The 18439-nt window shown below is 42.5% G+C and overlaps 1 protein-coding gene across 1 annotated transcript in view; it reads left to right on the top strand.

The window, feature by feature from the left end:
* Positions 1-16227, top strand: part of LOC143328206 (E3 ubiquitin-protein ligase NEURL1-like) — a 29332-nt gene extending 13105 nt beyond the window's left edge. Inside the window, exons 4-6 of the mRNA XM_076743222.1 lie at positions 6491-7207; positions 11642-11821; positions 12478-16227. Coding sequence (XP_076599337.1) covers positions 6491-7207; positions 11642-11821; positions 12478-12722 — 1142 coding nt within the window. The 3' untranslated portion in view covers positions 12723-16227. The remainder of the gene's footprint in view (positions 1-6490; positions 7208-11641; positions 11822-12477) is intronic.
* Positions 16228-18439: the final 2212 nt, after the last annotated feature.

The following is an 18439-nucleotide window of genomic DNA, read 5'->3' as shown; positions in this document are numbered from 1 at the left end:
GTACTTTCCTTTCTTTGTTTCTATTTTTGTCTATGTTCACTCAGTGTGCCTAACGCTCACGCTAACTTGCTACAGATCTTGCTTATTGTTTCACTTGTCAAAACAGATTATGTGGAGTTTCACAGGGTTTTGATCTGTGGATGAAATGGTTTTTAAATAAAGAGGTCACACAGGTGCAACCTGACATGAGAAGCCAGATAGACAGTGTTGGTAAAAATGGTTCAGTATGACAGGATGAGGAAAGGCTATAAAACTCAGAATACAGATATATAAAATCAAATACAAGTAGAGCTTTGAATTCAGTCGTATACTCTAATCATGTTATTATACTGTGAAGGCGTGGTCCTACCTGTTTCCACAGAACATCATAAAGGAGCACAACTAAAGACTTTTGTTAATTTTGATTGATGCAGACGTGTGAAAGGCTTGAAGGGTCTGATTACCCTGATGTACTGCAAATGGATGTTGTATGAATACGTTTGATGTCAGGTCTGCTGGTTTCAGCCAAATCCTGCAAAAAACAATAAACTGGAAATTCAGGATGGTAATAACAATATGCAAAGTTATCAGTCAAACAACGGTTTCCAGCCAAAGGCAAACTGCAGACAGCGAGGGAGAAAGGCAAGAGAAATGCTAAATGTCTCCATGTTATAAACATTTAGTAATTTCCCTGAGCTGAATTCTTTTGGCAGATTTAGACTAAAACCATGAATCAGGCTGTCGCTCTTTTTTTCCCCTCTTGCCCTCTTTTTCCTCAGACTGTATGCTGATCACACCAATAAATCATATGGTTCTTTTTCAAGAGGCTGGATATTTAAACCTGATTACTAGTCACATTAAGATTTTGCAAGGCTATGCTCCCAAGCTCTCCTCTTTTGGAAATTACTGAAGCCTGCAACTTATGCACAGGTCAAAAGGATCCGTTAGGACCCTGTTGATACCTTTTTTGGGTAAAAATCGTAAGCCTAGAGATGATTGTGCTCTAAGGCTGTGGTAAACGTGTGCATTTCAAAGTAGGTACATTGTCCACCTTAACTTTCCCACTATGTCCGATGCTGAAGCTGCAACTATGCTCCTTGGCAGTCAGCCGCTCCTTTGTCCCTTCCCAAGGCCAGCAATGACATGCTAGCTTTACAAGCTAAATTTAATAATTTTTGTATCAAGGCAGTATTTTAACTGCAATGTTTTAATTGTGATGGGAATCAGATTTGGAATTTCTGATAGCAGTTTCACTTTGATTGGCGTCTGCAGCTGCAGGCTTGCCACTTGATAATGAAGATATGTAATTATAGTACATGAGTCTGCTAACAGCAAACAATGTAAATTAGAGAGGAATATTTATATGTGGTGTGGAATTGGGATGCGGATAACATAGATAACTTGAATTCCAAAGCAAAGGCACTTCATTTGTGAATGTCACTTAATTAATTAAGGGATTATCTTGCAGTCTCTAACGCTTCAACATGGAGAAATATTTTAAAGATGTAAACACAGTGGTGAGGCAGGACTTCAGATTGGACATGTAGTGCGGTCATTAAAAAAGAAGAGCGGGAGAGGAACAGAATTTTCATCACAGAAGTTGAAACAATTACTGATGATAGCAGTTCACCTTGTCCAAGATAATAAACCCTCTTAAAAATCTGCAGTACATTGGCTGTAATCAACAAGACAAAAACGCCGGATTAAGGAAACCATGGTAATGGTGCCTCTGAGCCTGGTGTGAGCCAAGAGCAGAGCAGGGCACCAAGAAGTGACTTTAAAGAATAAAAGACATGTTAGAGATTCACACACTTTGTAAAATATTGCAGGGTGAATTCTCTTTGTCGAGGTATTTTGTTTAGCGTGAGGGCTGAAGAAACAAACTTTGTTCATAGCAGCATACAAAGCGCATGTCTCATGGTCACTTCACTCTGTAAGTGGACTAATTTTTGTAATTTAATTGCAATTTCCTTTTCTCTCTGTATCCCTTGCCAGCGACAGAGGCATTGTAACTGTTATAGTTGGTATAACAAGATTTTCCTTTTATTCCACCTTTGGAGCTTTATTATAACTGTTGGTAAGTCATTCAGTTGGTTGACAGTTGGTTACAATGAACCGAGAGGCCTGCTATAAACTAAAATGTTGGAGGACTGTCCCTTGACCGAACATCTGCCAGCATGTACACATCGGGATTAGGGTCTATGTATTTATAAGAGCTCTGTTTCAAGTGATCTCAGAGCTAGGAATTTATTTGATTTGTTGAACCAAAATAAATGCCGCTGGACAGGCTATTGTGCGTCAGCTGGGATTTAATCGGCCCAGATGGAATCGAACAGATTTGTGGAGAAATCAAAATAGAAATCGTAATGGAGCCTGTCAGGTCTGGATCCTGGGAGCTGGGCTGCACAAGGGGAAGCCTTCAGAGAGGAGGCTAATCATTTTCAGATGACCAGAGTCTCGTCCCAGTGAAGACACAGAATGCGTACTGTGTATTCTGTGTGTACTAGTGTGCAAATGTGTCCATCTGTGTAGTTTTCATAGAGGTTCTCTTAATATCGTTTTGACCAAAACAATGAGATGAATCTGTAATTGAAGAAACGTGTTTGAAATCAAGTTGAAACACCTCATCAAGCAATGGATACTATTCCTCTTTGACAATACTAAAAGTTCTTCGGAGCAGGCTTGTCTGAAAGTGCATGGTGTTTTATGCATGTGGAGACACTTAAGTTAGTTCCAACATTGCTTTTAACTGATCTCGGAGACACTGTGCCCTTGTGACATCCCTTAAGTGCTGAGTGTTGCTTTCACTGCTGCCATTTGTCACCTCCCCGTGTCCCATTTTCTCTCCACGATCACGATCCAAAACCCTGAAACATCTGGCACTAAAACAGACAGAACAGAAAACGAGAGACTCGACTTGATCTCTCAAAAACGCCACATATGTGGCTCCTATTGCACATGGCATCCCAGACACTCAAACTGTTGGGCTTCTCCTGTGTATCGATATCGTAGCGTTCTCTGGCCTTTTAGCCCCCCCTGCTTCACGCTCGTGTACTTGTGCCATTATCTTGACCAGGATACCACTCCTTAAAAGCTCACCAACGCAGGTTTTTTTCTTTGACAAGTGAAAGCCCTTCCCTCTCCTTTTTTGGGACTGACACACAATCTCCCTTCTCATGACAGATGACTTCACTCACTCATTCTAGACAGAGCCCTGGATAGGCCCCCTAGGCATGCATACTTAGGGCAAATCCCCAAACACACACATACACACACACACACAATTGGTGCAGCTGACCTTGTATAGAGGTTGCAGCTTCGCTAAAACCCCCAAAAGCCTCCTAATCCTGTTCCACCGGGCCGAGGAATAAACTGAACCCTCCCTTGTCTACTCAGGACCATGCCATTGTCTGACTGAGAGCTGTTCAAGACTAAAAAAGGAGCAGAATACATGAAAATCCCCAATTCAATTCAGTGACTCAGATCAAATAGGCTTCTTAGTAATGCACTGGAATACATGCAGGCATTTCAAGACGAGGTGGAGCCAGACTGCGTTTGGTTTGTTTTTTGTCTTATTAAACGCAGGACGTCGGTCGTCACTCTGGCTTGTGTTAACAGTGAAACAGGATGCCAGTTTTGTCAGTTATATCCTGGACATCCTCCTCTGCCAGTGTCTCATTCACTTTTCAGGAACAGGTTTTTCCAGATTGCACCGAAGAGTAAAGTTGAAACTTGTTGTAGTAGGTAAACATAAAATAGGTCAGGAGGTTTTCTGCAGGTGTATGGTTTGGTGTGGCTGTGTTTTACTTCCTCCATAATGTTCAGCAAGTCCGATTCCTGATTTTTTTTCCCCCTCACAGCTACAGTGTTTAATAAAAAGCCAAAGCCAAAAGGTCAGCCATTGACCCTGCAGAACAGTGTCAGTCTGGTATGTGTTCCTCTATTTAACCAGAGCTTTTCTCCTGTGATTAAGTGCCTGGAGCTGTCCAAAGACCACTTCATTTTACTAGGACAATTTCAGGCATACACTTAATCACATCTGTATTGTTTTGGTGCCAGAAAAAAGTGATTCAGACTTTGCCTTGCTATGCAAAAGCTTCAAGGACTTGAACCCTCAAAGTTTAAAAGTAGAATATAATCAACGTTATGTTCAAGACATGCTATTGTAAAACCACTGAAGCGTTGCCAAATGTTAAAACTCAAAAAATGTGCTACACAAAGCTGCAGTGAAATTTACTACAGGTACCATGTTTAATTATCTAACATAACTCAAAGGACAATGGACAAGACTGCACCTGTCTGTGTGATGGACATTTTAATGAGTGAGCGGTCTGACGGGAAGAGTTGGCTCCTTATCAACTGTAATAACAAACAGTCTTTACGAACTGGCAACAAAAAGAATGAAGATTGTTTGCGCTTGTGCGTGTCCTATTTCAGCAATTATCCAGTCACTGTTATGAATGATACAGGAAGTATGAACAGGTTGAACAGACTGTTTCCAGCCATGTCCCTGCTATGTCTGTGTTTGTTAGGGCAGCACTTCTTTACACCTGTGCATGCAACCATTCTGTGAATGCAGCAAACACGCTGCGAATGTTGGTGCACACACATAAACACGTCTTCATCATAGGACACGTAGATAAACATAGTGTATTGTGTGCTTCTAGCTCTGTAATCTCTCTGTTTGACTTGATGCTTTTCATATTTGTCAGGTGTTTTATGTGTGAAATTCCATCTCAAACTCAGGAAGAGGTCATACATATTTATTTGGTACACGTCTTTATCTCTCATTGTTTTGTCTCCTTTTATCTTTTGTACATCTTGTTTTTTTGCAGAAGGTAGAAACTTCCTTGTAATGTTGCTATTCTCCTCACAGCTTGTTTTGACTGCGGCACCACTCTCAAAAACAGACACTGCGAACCACAGGAAGCCGTAATAGCAAGAATAGAAATTATCTCTTGTATCCCAAAGTCAGCTAACTTTGCCTTGAAGATGATAAGGCTGCTAATAATAAGAGCCTCATGCTCGGTTGTGGACACTCTTGACTGAGGAAGTAATTAGGCTCAAGCAGTTTATCAGTGGCTGGCCGGAGATGTGCTGTCTTTGTGTGATAAAGAGGAGCTGGTGAGGTATGCCCTTTCTCTCAAGTGTCCATCCCACCCTATTCTTCATCCTGTCCTCCTCTGTCGCACTCTCCTGCTTCATCCACTTTTCACAGGGGAAGCCCAAAGCAGATCAAGGCTAAGAGCCACACAACTCAGCCATCATGTCACTCATCTGCTGGCCTGTCCCTCCCCGCTCTCCTCAAATGTCCAATCAGGCTAATTTTAGCCCGTGTTAGAGGGCCGTGTTAAATTTGGCAGCGTGTCCCTAAGCGTGCCACGATGCAGATCCGTTTGTACCGCCTGTGCGCATGGAGAGACACACGCTCTCTCTGTTTTCGTTTTTGCAGCCATGTTCCCATGTGGCTTCTCTTTTACAGTGAGCAGAGCTAGCATAGGAAGGGCTGTATGTGAGGGGGCTGCACAGCACGGAGAGACATGTGATACAGTTTTCAGAATGCCTTTCCCTTTCAATGATTGGAAAATGAGCCGCTTTTAGCATCCAGACACATAACTGAAAATGTTAAGGGGTAGCATATAGAACATTAAGTCACTGCTGCTGAGATAGTTTGTTATGTAAACACCTAGATCTCATGGCGGCTGGCTGCCTTCATTAAAGAGCGGCCTTTTTATACATACAATCTTTGGATTTAATAGATGATGATAACATCTGCATTTTCACACCTTAGGCTCTTGATTGTGGGAGCACTCCAAGAAGACTTAAGAGTGAAAATAAGGATATGATAAGTCAGGAAATGTGGCACATTATAACAGGACTCCGAGCTAAAGATGGAGTGGGAGGCTCAAACACAGCTGAGCTTTGCTGTCTTTCAGTGGCTTCATGTGCATCTCTTATCTCTTCATTGTTACATAAAGCTGTTATGTCTCTTTTACTGTGATGTAGCTATTGGCCTGCAGCTACAATATGGTCCCCCTCACACACACACGCGCACACACACACCCACACACACACTTGAAATTCTGGTATGTTTCTAAACATGTAAACACTTAGGCATTGCGACTACAAGCTTCAGCAGGGAGAGTGCATTAGAATTAATACGTTACAAAGCAGAGAAGCCGGAAGCACCATTTGTTTACAGTGACGGGTATGATGAATGAACAGCACACAGACAGTGAATGTAAAACAAGCCAGTGCTGTACATGGAAATATGCAGAATACTAAGTGGGTCCATCAACTGAATGTGGTTTGGTCTGGACACTTTTTCCTTACTTGCAACAACTGTAAATGCAGCTGTATTAGTCACAGTCTGGTGTTATGATGTTACCCAAATAAAAATCATTGGAAAAGCAGAGAAAAGACATTCTGTGTTGGTTCAGATTGAAATCTTCACTTCAAAACACCACAAACAAGTGATTATATAACATTTCTGTGTGGGTTTTTTCCACAGACAGTGAGATGCTCCCCATGGACTGCCTGCGTCCTCGTTCTTTCGCTGCTGCCCACCGGGCCTCCATTCAGCGAAACGGTGATGACCCTCGCCTTTCCATCAGCCTGTGTGACCTGAGCCTGCAGCAGCAGGAGGCGCACCTAGAGGAAGATGATGAGGAAGAGGAACGGCTGCAACCCCTGAGCTCCACCTCCTGCCATGTGCCGCAAAACTCTCAGAACTCCCAGCAGTGCTTGCTGCTCCCGAGCCATTTGGACACTGATCTGCACTTCCACCTGGTGCATGGCATCCATGTTACCGCGCTGGATAAGCACACGGTGGCACGGCTGGACCACCGTGGTGACGAGAGGACCCTGGTGTTCACCAGCCGGCCCCTGCGCTGCTCAGAGACTGTGCTTGTGAAGGTGAAGGCGGGCGTCACACGGCCCGGCGCTCTTTCTTACGGCGTGACATCGTGTGACCCGGTCACCCTGAGGCCGAGTGACCTCCCATCCAACCCAGAGTCCCTGGTTGACCGCAAGGAATTCTGGGCTGTGTGTCGAGTGGCGGTGCCACTTCACAGTGGAGACATCTTGGGCTTTGTGGTGAACGCAGAAGGGGAGGTCATGATGAGTCATAACGGCATCAGTGCAGGGATGCAGCTCTGTGTCGATAACTCCAGGCCGCTGTGGATGTTCTACGGTCTGCACGACACCATCACACAACTCAGGATTTTAGGTTTGTTCACTTCATCTTCAAATCTTTTTTCTTTTTTGCTACTGCGTCTTCATTTTCTAAAACAGCTTTATCATCTTAAATAAAATTTGGGAATGCAAAAAAAACAATATTTATAGATGTAAGCATTCAAGGAAAACGGAAACTTTTCAGAATTAAAGAGAAAACAACTAGTCCTAAGAACATAATTTTAACTTTCATTCAGTTTGAGTGCGTCCTCACTCCAGGTCAGATTCATGTTCCCCATGTGTCTGGACTGTGGACAGAAACCCATAACTCCAAGCCAAAGAGCCAAACTAGGATTTTACCCTAAACCCCTGTTGGCAGTGAAGTGACCGGGACGTTTAACTGCTGAGTCACAGTCTGACTTTTAAATTATAATAAACATTAGTCTCATTAGATTTCAGTGACCATGTTTGCATCAGCAACGGAGGCAGCAGTTTTAACAATAGCTTGATTTTTCTAACTTCACTCGAACATGTCCCACAGATCTTTACAGGGTGTCGTTTGTAACTTTCCATTCAGAAGTTAACGCAGTCTGTGATCCTGCTGCGACCTTTGGAGGCTGAATTCCCACTCAGTCGAGTCATGAAATAGTTTCCCCCTCCTTTGCTGTCTGGACCGCTCTCTGACTTTTTATCAACTCGTATATCTCTTGGGAATTTGCGTTCTACCCCCACAGTTCGCATATGAATGTTAACTTTGTGTCTTCAGTCGAGCAGATTTGATGTCAGCTCCGTTTGATTCCTGCAGATTTCACACAGTGATAACACAGCGTTACCTGAAGCTCCCCTGAAGTTTATCATGCCTGGTGTTGAGAGTCTGGCTCCCTGGATGTGGGACTGCATGCACAGTGTAGGACTGTCTGACTCTCTCTGAATTAGCAGAATGAGAACATGTAATGGCTGGCAGGTTCAGGAGCTGGTGGCTTAATGATAAGCAGTGGCTGTAAGTTTTGGAATAATTTTCCTCTCCAAATGAATTTCTTGGTTTTGTTGGTTTTGAAAGCAAAACCATGCAAATGCTGTGGCGATGATCACAGGCTGAAGATATGCTTTAGATGACGTGTGGAGAAGCGTCATTTTCTGGTTTCACTCAAAGAAGATGCGTCTGTGTTGCAGTAAAGATCTTCAGATCATTTATGATTTAACAGTTCAGGACATATCATTTGTGCGCGCGCAGTAAGTGTGTCATAGCAATTTCCATCTTGTCCAGATAATTTAAGAAGTGTTGAGTTGAAAAAATGAAGCCTCTGATTTTGCTAAGAGTTTATTTTCAATGACTTTTGACACAGCACACATCTTCAGTGGAGAGGTAATTAAGCTTCACCACATTTTGTGCAAATCCAATTTAAGTTTGAAATATTTAGTAAGACTTGCTCAGCTTTAAAACTCCTGCACTTAAGGATTTTAAATTCTCTATTTTTCATAAGATGGAGCTCCAGCATTGCTTGGACTTAGTGTATTATGCTGCGACTGAAATACTGCAGAGTGCAGCAAGCACAAATGTGAGTGCTTCTGATTTGTTTACAGTCGCTGCAGATAAATACATTCATCTTAATTCTTTGGAGGCAATCTTCCTCCACCACAGCGTCGTCTTCTGGCTACGTTGATAATGATTCTACCCCAAAAAAGTTAGCCGATTTCACGGGAAATCTAGAATTACAGGCAAGGTTTTCAGAGAAACTTCAGAGCTGGTCAAAATGCATCGAATCAGTTCATTCTCGTTGTTCATTTCTGGATTTCTCTTCTCCTCTCTTTCATGTACTCAGTCGGACCAGGGCTGAGGAGGTTATTTCTGTCTTGCGTGGGCTCCCAGCAGCCAGCATTATGTATCAAGAGGGGGGCCGTGATAGCTCCTTATGATGCCCTCCATATGCATTATTAAAATGTAATTGCATGGAGGTTTGAGATGCTGGGTTTTCCACCCACACCTCCCTCTCGTCACACTGGTCCTCCAGTCATCTCTGCACTTCCTCTTTTCCTCTTGCGCTTTCTTACTACCCCCCCTCTTGATTCTTTGGGGTATGAGCGTTCTTCGAGTCATTACCCACTCCAGCTGTGGGGAGCGCATTCGTGACGTCTCTGCTCACCCACTCGCTGCAGCCGCACGCCACGAGTTGCCATGGAGACATCTAGCCACTGAGGCAAGTGACAGTTTGTCATGGCTGGGTGTTGTCAAGCCTGTGAAGTGGAACAGATGGGAGTCTGTTGCTCTCACATGGTCATTTTGTCTGTGTTATCCTGGAAGCCAAGATTTTTTAATTTCCTGTTAGATATTTTCAATCAATAATGGCCTACGGTAGTCGTGTATTTCCTCATTACAGCCGTGCTGCGGTGGTTTTACAGCTGTAATCTTGAAGCTGCTTTAATCAATATCTTTATATTAACAGCTGCTACTACATGTATGTGGAAGAGGTCACTGAGTGTCAGACCTACCGAGAATTATCACCACATGCTGCATATCTCTTCAGCTCCGTGGAGCGTTGCGATGTTTTTAACTTAATATTTTGGTTCACTCTCGCTGCTCTAATAGCAGCGTTTTCAGCCACATTAGGCAGCCGTTTTCAGTGAGAAAGCTCAAAAACAACTACTATATGACACAGTTAGAGACTAACTGGTGAACATAGTGGAGCATTGAGCTGCTAAGGAGCCAGATATTTTCCTCAGGAGTTGGTGGAGATCAAAATTGAGCAAAAAGGAGGGAGAATATTGATCAGGTGACCACAAACATAACTTAAATTGAATGCTGATATAGCTCCATTTCTGCTGGATGCGTAAATAAGTCGCTGCATGCTGTCGAGTTTGCCATATCAGCTTAAAAGCTTATTTTAGTGTTTACAGCCTAACGTCTGTCAGACACTAACAGAAAAAGAATTGGCTGGATGGGGGGGGGGGGCAGAGATCTCTATATTTGATGAGCAAGTGCTGAAAGCCACCATTGACATGGTGAACCACAAATAAGCCTCCGTTACTGCCTGCATAGCTAAAGACATTCACATACTCATTCCTGGTGGCACAGCCTGCAGTAAATTCATAATATGAGAGAAGATGAAAGGTCCCCTTGATGAAGGGGTACATGAATAGACATGAAGGTTAGCCATTCTTCTTTATTAGAGTTGACCAAGACATTTGCTAACAGCCGGGCTGCCTCACAGGTCATGTTAAGTAGGTAATGGAAGGGTGTATAAACGCTTCTGTATGCAAATATGGCTCTGTATCTCACTCCTAAATATGAAAATATAAAGGATAAATAAATAGGTGACTCTGAAAAAAGCATGTCTCAGCAATTGATCCCATGCAGCGCCATCCTTAAATGCAGTCACATCGCAGGAAGGCTTTTGTACGGACTACCACAAGTCCTGCGTTCAGTAAGACTTTGCTACATCTGTTAATTTTTTAGCAGCAAACTGGTTGTTGCATGACTAAAAAGCTACTATAGTTTGTTTACGCAGGCTGAAACCGAGGCTGCAGTGGTTGGAGTGGTCCGAGGAAAAGGCATCAGAGTTCAGTGCAATGGATCAGGGCACGTAGCTCCAGTTATGCAACAAACTGTATACATTTTTGTGCGAACAACAGACCACATAAATGTGCCCTTTTCTTTTTTTAAGCCAACAGTATTTCACTTTTTCTGCAATTTCTCACCATATGTGGTTCTTTATTTAGTTGTTTCTCCACTCCACACTGTCATTGTAGGAAAATGCGTATAAGCAAATTGTGGGTTAGGATGTAAACTGACAATATTAGATCATTTGACACATGGAGGGATGGTGATGCCAAATAAGTGGCCATCCTGAAAGTGCAGCAATATTTCTGCCATGGTCAGTTGAAGGACAATGTGTAAACAACAATGCCGTGTGCCTGCCAGGCAGAATAGATCAGAATTTGTCGGTGGAATCGAGGTCGGTATTCTCGTCTGTGAGGAGAGATGAGCTGCCAATATGAGCACTGATGTCAGAGCCGCTGCTCATGGGGTGCGGATGGGGTTGGATCATACAGGACAGACAACAGATAGACTGTGGAAGCGTTTTGTACCCTACCCAGAGGGATCATGGGCTCATGAAGGAGGAAGGAGGAGGGGGAGGTGCTTGGCGTCTCTGACGAGACTACACCAACTCATCGGCTCTTGACTCACTCACACACACCCACACACAGACGCTGTGGACTCACAAGTCATCTGCTTGGTGATAGAAAAGATTTGATGTGTGTGTGTGTGTGTGTGTGTGTAAGAGAGACAGCGAGAGAGATGCAACAAGACATCCACTCTCCTCCATTTGCTAATTATCAGCTCTGACTCAAGATGCACAGTGTGAATGATGGAAATTTTTCCTTCTCAGTCACGGAAGCGTTGCACTGGCTCTTTTGAACACAGAAGTGTCTTGCTTTCAAAGATTGTCAGTATGTTTGCAAATCTTTGGTGTCTCTTCTGCACATTCAGGCTCATCTCTGCACCAAGACCTTCGAGGCCCGTCGGTCCCCAGCTCCCCGTCCTGTACACCCAACACCCCCACGATGCTTTGCAGCGGCAACTCTGAGCCCAACCTCAACACACAATTGAACATCAACCTCAATTCAAGCCTCAACTCCAACTACCATACAGTCTTCTCCTCCTCCACAGGTTCGTCCCAGTTTATTCCTTTATCTTCTGTCTACCTCCTCATCTGTATTCTCCATCTTTTCCAGACATAAACTGTGCACAGAGAATTCTGTTTCTCCTGTAATAAGATCATCCATAAAAGCCAGGTCTCCGATTCAAGCGTTTGCATATGCTGTATATTTCCTGTCCATTCTTTTGTCTTGTTTATCCCTTTTTTTGTTAATGAAATTATTTAAAATGCAGACATGCCGGAGAGCACTGAAACAGCCAGCAGCACACAAACACCGACTGAACAGCACCAACACATCGACTCACAATCCGCATGTTAGCACATGAGGCAAATATTTACCTTGTTGATTGGAACCAGTGATCCTCGACATCACTGCAGTCCCAAGCTGCAGACAGTATGACAGGAAAGCTCCTGGCAGATAATGGAAGCAGAAGGAGTGAGGACTGGAACACAATTATTCCCCCATAAAGTCGTCCTGAAGCTTCATTAGCAGAGAAAAACAGTGGGCTGGGTATTGACAGCTTAAATAAAAGGTGCCTTGGATATATGTTGCAGTTAGTGTCCGCCTGAAGTACTTGGAAAGCTTCCTCCATTTTTTGACATTTCTTTCTCTGTTTTCTCACACTCCCTCACACATCTCTAATTTGTTTTTCTCTCATCACCTCAGGTACAACCCCGAGCTCTCCGTTCTCCAGCCACCCAGAGTCCCCCACCTTCCCATCCTGCTCGGGTTCGTGGAGCGACGAATGCACCATTTGCTACGAGAATGCGGTGGACACGGTCCTCTACGCCTGCGGACACATGTGTCTCTGCTACGCCTGTGGCCTCAAACTCAAGAAGATGGCCAATGCGTGCTGCCCCATTTGCAGGAGGACAATCAAAGATATCATCAAGACCTACAGGAGCACGTAGTGCTGGACAATGTGTCGCATCAGTTCAGCTCAAGAGGTTGTCAAAGCCATGTGAGACTTAATAAAGACGGACACAGCGCAAGTGAAAGCCCCACTTGTTTGTGTGTGCAGTCTGGCTCAGGTACTCCACAGCAGGACCCCATCATTAAAATGTTTTATCTATGTTAGGTCTAGTGCACAAAAGCTCACAGTTGCTCCTGCCTGTGACATCTCAGACCATCAGAGAAAAATACAGTGTGATCAGCTGCAGTGACTGCAGACAGGCCAAACATGTCGCACCTTGACCTACTATCCAGTGATTTGTGCATCTGCGGAAGAGTAAGAGCAATTTGAGGAATCTGCCCCACTTCCCACAGAGTAAACCTTCATTCTGCCAGTGATAGCGCTGCTGCTAGCCAGTTTGCTGAAAGTAAAATTGTCCAGAGCTGCGGAAGAAACAAGGAAAACAAATCTGTGGTTTCACTAGCTGCTCCTTCACTGCTTGTCAGAGAGTGCTGGGTCAGAAAGTAGAGTGAGAATCCATTCTCTACTAAATCTGAGAGAAAATCAAGATTTCCAGACTGCTTCCAGAGGCCAGTGAGGAATTAGTAAAAAGACGTTTTTGTGGTGAAAACTTTGCAGCACCTCTAAAATAAGCCATTTTTGAATGCTCCTCCTGCAATATATCATTGAAATGCCTAAACCTAATGGGTAAAGAAATCCTTAAAGGAACTCTGTTGTGTAATAAATGAAGTGGTTTGTCGGATATATCGCTACCTGCTGTGCTTCTGTGAACTTCAGGCAGGGTGAGATTGTGCGAAGGGTGAAAAAGTGTGAACGTTGTCACCATAGAAGGTCATGCTTGCTGTGAATGAGGATGTAAATCAGTGAAGAGGGAGTGAGGGAGGACAGAGGATGTTGTATGTTTGGGATGGAGACAGGCGAGGAAGGGGGCACCCTCGCTGTGCGTCTGCTCATCGTTTCAGCGCAAAGAAAGCGTTTGCTCACTCAGGCACACCAGATACATCAGACGTTTGTATGAAAGCCTGTAAATGTAGGACCTGCATGGTTTGCATGTCCTGCTTCTTGGCAGCCGTCCCCGCCATCTCTGGCTGCTGCTCAGTGCGCCGGCTGGATGCTGTAATTGGACAAAAGTCGTTCAAATAAACACTGGTGGGCAGTGAAGTATTTTTAAAACGCTGAAAGAGCACACAGGGATGACAAAATCAGCTTCTTCATCGCTGCAAAAACCCATGCAACACTAAGTTACAGATGGCTTGGCTTAATTCAGGTGACACACTTCTCTCCTTCATATGTACATTTAATAAGAACACGATTATTTGCTTTCAGTGACGACATGTTTCAGTACACTGTGTCTTCAAGTGGAAAAAAAAATTCACACGTGTGCAGTCAGTGACAAGGATGTAGCTTGTTATTGTGGGAGAATGTGAGAATTTCATTTGCATTATCAGTTTCTGAGTGCTGCTCTCTGTGGGTAAAAGCAAACTTCAAGGACATTTTCACTTGACTAATCTCATGCATTATGTAGTGCTTTGAATTGTTAAGACATACAAGCTATTTTCAGGTGTAATTTTGGCCTTGATGAAACATTACTCAGTCATTTGTAAAGCAGTAAGTGCTGATTGTTTGTTTTCAAGGTGTTAGCTTCAGCTTAAGTCATCTGCGGAGGGAAAACTAGCAGCCATGTTGTGTTATGTTTGAGTCACAGTTAAGTTTTCTTGTGTGCCTTTAAAAAGAGAAGTCTGGACAACCGTCGGTCTGTTAGGCTCCTTACTGTGAAAACCGAGGTTCATATCCATCTTAAAGTCACTCTCATGCGGTGGTGACGTCTCTGACGCGAGCAGGTGTAACCACACAACCTACCGACACAAAGCCAACATTTCAGCGTGCTTAATATCAGCGTGTGAATTTAGTCACGGCTCAAGATGAAATGTTTAGATATCGCCTTGTCCCTTCTGCCACTGCATTTGCATAATACTGGAATTTTGATGCTCAGCCTTTACGTTTCTACCTGTTGTTGTTTTTCCTCCTGACCAAATATGACCGTGCAGAAATAAACCATTGTGAAGGATTTTTGATAGAAAAACGGTATAGATGAGTGTAATATTAACTGTACATTATGAGGTTTATTTATTTTGTCAATGCTACTATAAAGAATTCTCACTGTTTGTTTTATATGTATGGCTATAGTGTCCAAAAAGTAAGAATATTGTTCATCGTATTGTTGCATAGTTAAAGATTTTAGACAACTTTACTCCCCTGAAAGGCTTTGAGGATCAGCTGATTTTCATGTAAAGGAATAGTTTGACATTATGAGAAATACAGGTATTCACTTTCTGGTGCAGAGTGAGATGATCAATACCGCTCTCTAGTACATTTACTCAAATACAGTACTTCAGTACAATTTTGGATGCAGGAGTGGAGTATTTTAATATTCTGGCTCAGTATCCGTGTCCTACTTTCACTTAAAATGGCTACAATCAAAACACACTTGTAATACAATTGTATTATATCACCAGTGTGTTGAAAATATACAGAAATATACTTTAAACATTAAAGCACACTTTAATTGAGAATGCTAATAGTATTATGCAAAAGACTTGAAAATAAATGTACTTTTCTAAGTAAACTGCATTGCTATCAAAAGCATTTGTGATTTAGTACGCTTTTTGAAAGTACACTTAAGTACAATTTATAATACACTTACAATGAAGTACACTTTTTAGAAGTACTTTGAAATACCACTTTAAGAACTGCAGAAATAGTATATTCATTTTTAGTAGTTTAGTAGAATTTAGTAACATCTATTTAGAGGTATATTTTTTTAAAGTCAAATATACTTAGTAAGCACAAAAAGTAAAAGTGTACTTGTAATGACTTTTCTATACTTAAATTGTATTTCTAACACACTAAAGGTTACTACTTTTTGACCAGGGAGGATGCAACGTGTTAATTGTTGAGTGTCAGAGATGCTTGTTGTTGCTAGCTGTATCTCCTATTTTCTTTATGCTAAGCTAACCGTCTGCTAGCTGTAGTCACTTAATATGAGAGTTGTGTCAGTCGTTTCATCTAACTCTCAGAAAGTGAATTAGCCCATTTCCCAACATGTCAAACATTTGCTTTAACACCATATACTAGAATATGGTCGTAAAAGGGAACAGAACGTGTCAAGTTGGCATCGGTCACCTATTAGTTGATAAAAATTATGTTTGTCCTACTTGTGCATATTTAAATTATATCTTGAATTTGTGTTGTAGTGACGCAGGCGTGAGTAGTTCCCATATGGCCGTAATTCTGACAGCCTATTTTATCAAATGTGACCAAATCTTTGCTGTCCAAACAAAACAAAACCAGCAAGTTGTAAGAGAAGGTGGGCACTGTGCATCTTGGACAAGAAAATCAGCTCTTAGCTTTGATTTCCTGGGCCTGGGATTTCTATTAGTTGTTATGAAACATTCTTAAGTGGTTTAATTATGTTCAGTTTGTTAAATAAAGTTTAAATCTGACTCACTGACTGTGTGCCTTTAAATATTTCTTATTTATTACATGAAATAAAAGACATTTTGCACCCATACAGCACGTCTTTAGGTACAGAAGAAAGCCAATCCCCTGCTTTGGTTTGGGCATCTAACTCGAACAGCAATAACAAGTTAAAAGTGACCGTTTCCATTTCACAGCTACAGTCCGTATTGTGTTTTATGCACAGCAGGAAACTGAAGTCAATCTGGCACAAAAGACGGGGAATGAGAGAGCATTAGTGCCATTACCTTTTCCCAAAACATACATTATACAAATGGTTGCTAAAACGTCTTCTGCAAGAAAATTCAGACTGTGCAGAACAAAAAGGCGGCCATCTTTCAGATGCCTAACACCCGACACAATCACTCACCACAGTAGTATACTTGACTAACACCCCACCATATACTATATGAATAACAAAGGCAAGGGCTTTTAGTAAACAGCTATAACTCACAGAGAAAGTGTTTAGAGTCGTGGTATGTAGACCTGGCCAGAGTGAACATCATCTGTTATTTACTACCCTGTGGGCCTGGCTCTAATGCAGCACAGTTTTATGCTGCACTCCAATACGCACAAACACAGCCCATGACGTCCGGACATGAAACAGGCATCAGTGGCTGCCGTTCATGACCAAGTGTTCTCAGAGTTGAGAGGGAAATACACAGCCTGGGTCTGTGACAGTGACATGAATACAGTATATCTCAGCGGTGTCTGTGTACACACAGACTTTCCACCCAGACCTCTCAGTGAACCTGGCTGCCGGCCTTCTGAAGGCTTAAGGGCTTGGCAGACTTGTTTGAGCTGTGTTGTGGTATCTCTTCTAGACAGCTGTTTGGTCAAACACAAACTGTCCATTAAGGTATCAAATTTGTATTCCAAAAAAGCATGACACTATTGATTATGAATTTTAACTAGACTTCAGACAGTCAGAATTTGAGTTCGTTCCTCTGTTGTAGTTAAGGCTTTAAGCTTTTGATGTTCAGCGTGATGTAAAATCTTTTCCTCTGTCTGCTTTGCAGTGTCCAGGGACAGACTGTGAGAAGAAGTGCAATTATATTAAAAAGTACAACTTTGTTTGTTCTCCAGATCAATTGAGGGATCTCACCCATACACTGTCTAATTACTGTGTTGATGAAGACAGAGGTGAAGGTTACTGTGAGGTTGTGCTCAGCCTGCAGTTACAAGCTGAGTGCTGCTGCCCTCCAGAGGCCAGAAGCAGCTCCAGCACCTTCTGCACAGGACTGGAAAAGCATCAGCAACGTGGGACAAGGTCAGAATGAAAATGTTTTCAGTGCAACTAAAAGGACGCACCTTCCAACTGTCCATTTAATATCCAGTCCACTTATACATTATATGAATGATGATAAAAATAGACTGGGAAGAGGTTAATTCACAGTCATGATCACTATTTTTATATTCATTTTTTCTCTTTTTTCCTCATTCTATGATAATAACATACATCAATTCAACAGAAAACTCTTGACTCAAAGTCTACTTACAACTGTGGGGTTTCTCAGAGCTTTAAATCACATCTTACGGTCTTCATCGGCTTGCTCAGCTGTCAAACTAGTACTTCTAAGGCCAAGGATTGACTTCCACACTCAATATATGTGAGTTTTTTACCACAGCATGCAACAATGTCTGACACAATGACTGATAAACTAGCATCATATTTGAAGTTATAAGCCTCTTGGGGTGTATTTATCTCTCTACACATCTTGCATTTCCCTTTTCTTCTTTCTGCCTCCTGCGATGTATCATTTGCATGCACAAATAAATGCAAACTGTGCATGAGTACAACAAGCAAACAAAGCAAGAAAGCAAACATGCTTGACACTCAGCCAGCAGACAGGCATGTTATAAGATGATCAGCAGGCACCCATATCTTGGTTCCAAGCCAGTGAGCGTAGTATGAATGTAGAAATCCCAGTAGAGGAAACAGCCAGTGGGATGGACATATTTCACATTAAATTCCTATGGGCTGTAAATCTTATTATATTTCAGGCTCCAAATCCAATATATCAGCAATATGCAGTGTCTGACACTGGAAAACTGCATCAGTGTTTTGATTTGGTGTTTCTCTGATTATAGCTGAAGGCGACAATATTATAGACTACAACTCCACAGTGGTAACTTTAACTTTTGCTTTGTCAGTTGATGCTAAATTAAGCAGCCCAGTGACCACAGAATGAAAACCAT

The sequence above is a fragment of the Chaetodon auriga genome, chromosome 11 (assembly GCF_051107435.1).
Source record: "Chaetodon auriga isolate fChaAug3 chromosome 11, fChaAug3.hap1, whole genome shotgun sequence".
NCBI lineage: Eukaryota > Metazoa > Chordata > Actinopteri > Chaetodontiformes > Chaetodontidae > Chaetodon > Chaetodon auriga.
This window is presented reverse-complemented; position numbering and strand designations above follow the sequence as displayed.